Source organism: Mandrillus leucophaeus, unplaced genomic scaffold (genome assembly GCF_000951045.1).
Source record: "Mandrillus leucophaeus isolate KB7577 unplaced genomic scaffold, Mleu.le_1.0 Scaffold111, whole genome shotgun sequence".
Classification (NCBI taxonomy): Eukaryota; Metazoa; Chordata; class Mammalia; order Primates; family Cercopithecidae; genus Mandrillus; species Mandrillus leucophaeus.
The window spans coordinates 1,881,442-1,882,636 of NW_012099321.1; the positions used below are offsets into that span (position 1 = coordinate 1,881,442).

Below are 1,195 nucleotides of genomic sequence, written 5' to 3' on the forward strand. Positions count from 1 at the left end.
AGTACCAGATCGATCTCTGTTTTCCCACCAAAGAAAGAAGCAACTGTCACCTTGCTAGTTAACCCAGAGAGTACAAGTAGGGCCTCATCACTGTTACCCTGACCCTACTCTCTTCTTCCACCTGAGTCAGTGGCATGGACTTTTGTTCCTCCCTCCCCACTCTCCTCTGTCTCATCCAAACTTGCTTTCAGGAAAGAATCTATGAAACTTATTCACACTAAAATATTAATGTTTGATAAGGTTAAATGTGTCAGATATGAGGTAACTAAGTTTTAAAATCAAATCAGTGAAGGTTGGAGCTCAATGCTGAAAAATTACGTCACTCACAAAGAGCTACCACCATGAGCCATGATATAACATCCTTCCATCAGACAAGTGCCTCCCCTCTCTGTTTGCCTCTCATTAGGGATGCGCACTTTATTCTGGAGACCTCCATGCGGCCGATATAGAGCAATGCTCCATGTGTGTTGTCTTGTCCCCCCCATCCAAGCCATCAAGCAGCCAGACTTTGGTAGACGCAGAAGCCATCCTGGCGACCCTCACCATCGGATCTTTGCAAATTGACTCCTCCTCTGACTCGTTACCCTCAGTGTCAGGTGAGAATAGCACCCATGACAAGAAGCTAGGACGTATGGAAAAAGAAAAGAGAATTAACTCCTCTTTGAAGTATTTTAATTATGGGGAGCAGGAGGGTGGGCCAGATGTCCTCTGAGGTCCCTTCCAATCCTGAGAATCCTATAGTAGAAATAGCCCACAGTTCAGGGCTCTGGAATTCTAAGTCAAATGGATAATGGTATGCATCTTCTAAATGGAATGCACTTAACACAGGTTTTTTATTTTTTCATTTTTAAAGAAGAAACACAATTTTGAAGTGTTATCGTTTTTGTTGTTATCAGTGAACATAGCATGTGGGATATTATTTTAATTAATGAGGTACTACTATAGTTATTATTATTATGAAATTCTCATTGGATCTTATAGATCTAATGCAATCAAGTTAAAATTGTTAGTTTTGTGGTTGAGAGAATGAACCATGATTCTCTTTTCCTTTTTGAGATAGTTTCAGTATATGAATTTTAGAAGACTAAGATCTTTTCCAACATCTATAGACTAAAACTGTCATACTTCAACTTCAGACTAGAAGGAGATGGTTAGGGAGATACAAGGGTCTTTCCAGGATGGGGATCGTGTCTTT

The 1,195-nt window shown here is 40.3% G+C and overlaps 1 protein-coding gene across 1 annotated transcript in view; it reads left to right on the forward strand.

Annotated features, from left to right (window-relative positions):
• KCNU1 (potassium channel, subfamily U, member 1) overlaps nucleotides 1-1,195 on the forward strand; it is a 186,527-nt gene that overhangs the window by 162,542 nt on the left and 22,790 nt on the right. Inside the window, exon 21 of the mRNA XM_011993021.1 lies at nucleotides 407-596. Within this exon, the coding sequence (XP_011848411.1) occupies nucleotides 407-596 (190 nt within the window). The remainder of the gene's footprint in view (nucleotides 1-406; nucleotides 597-1,195) is intronic.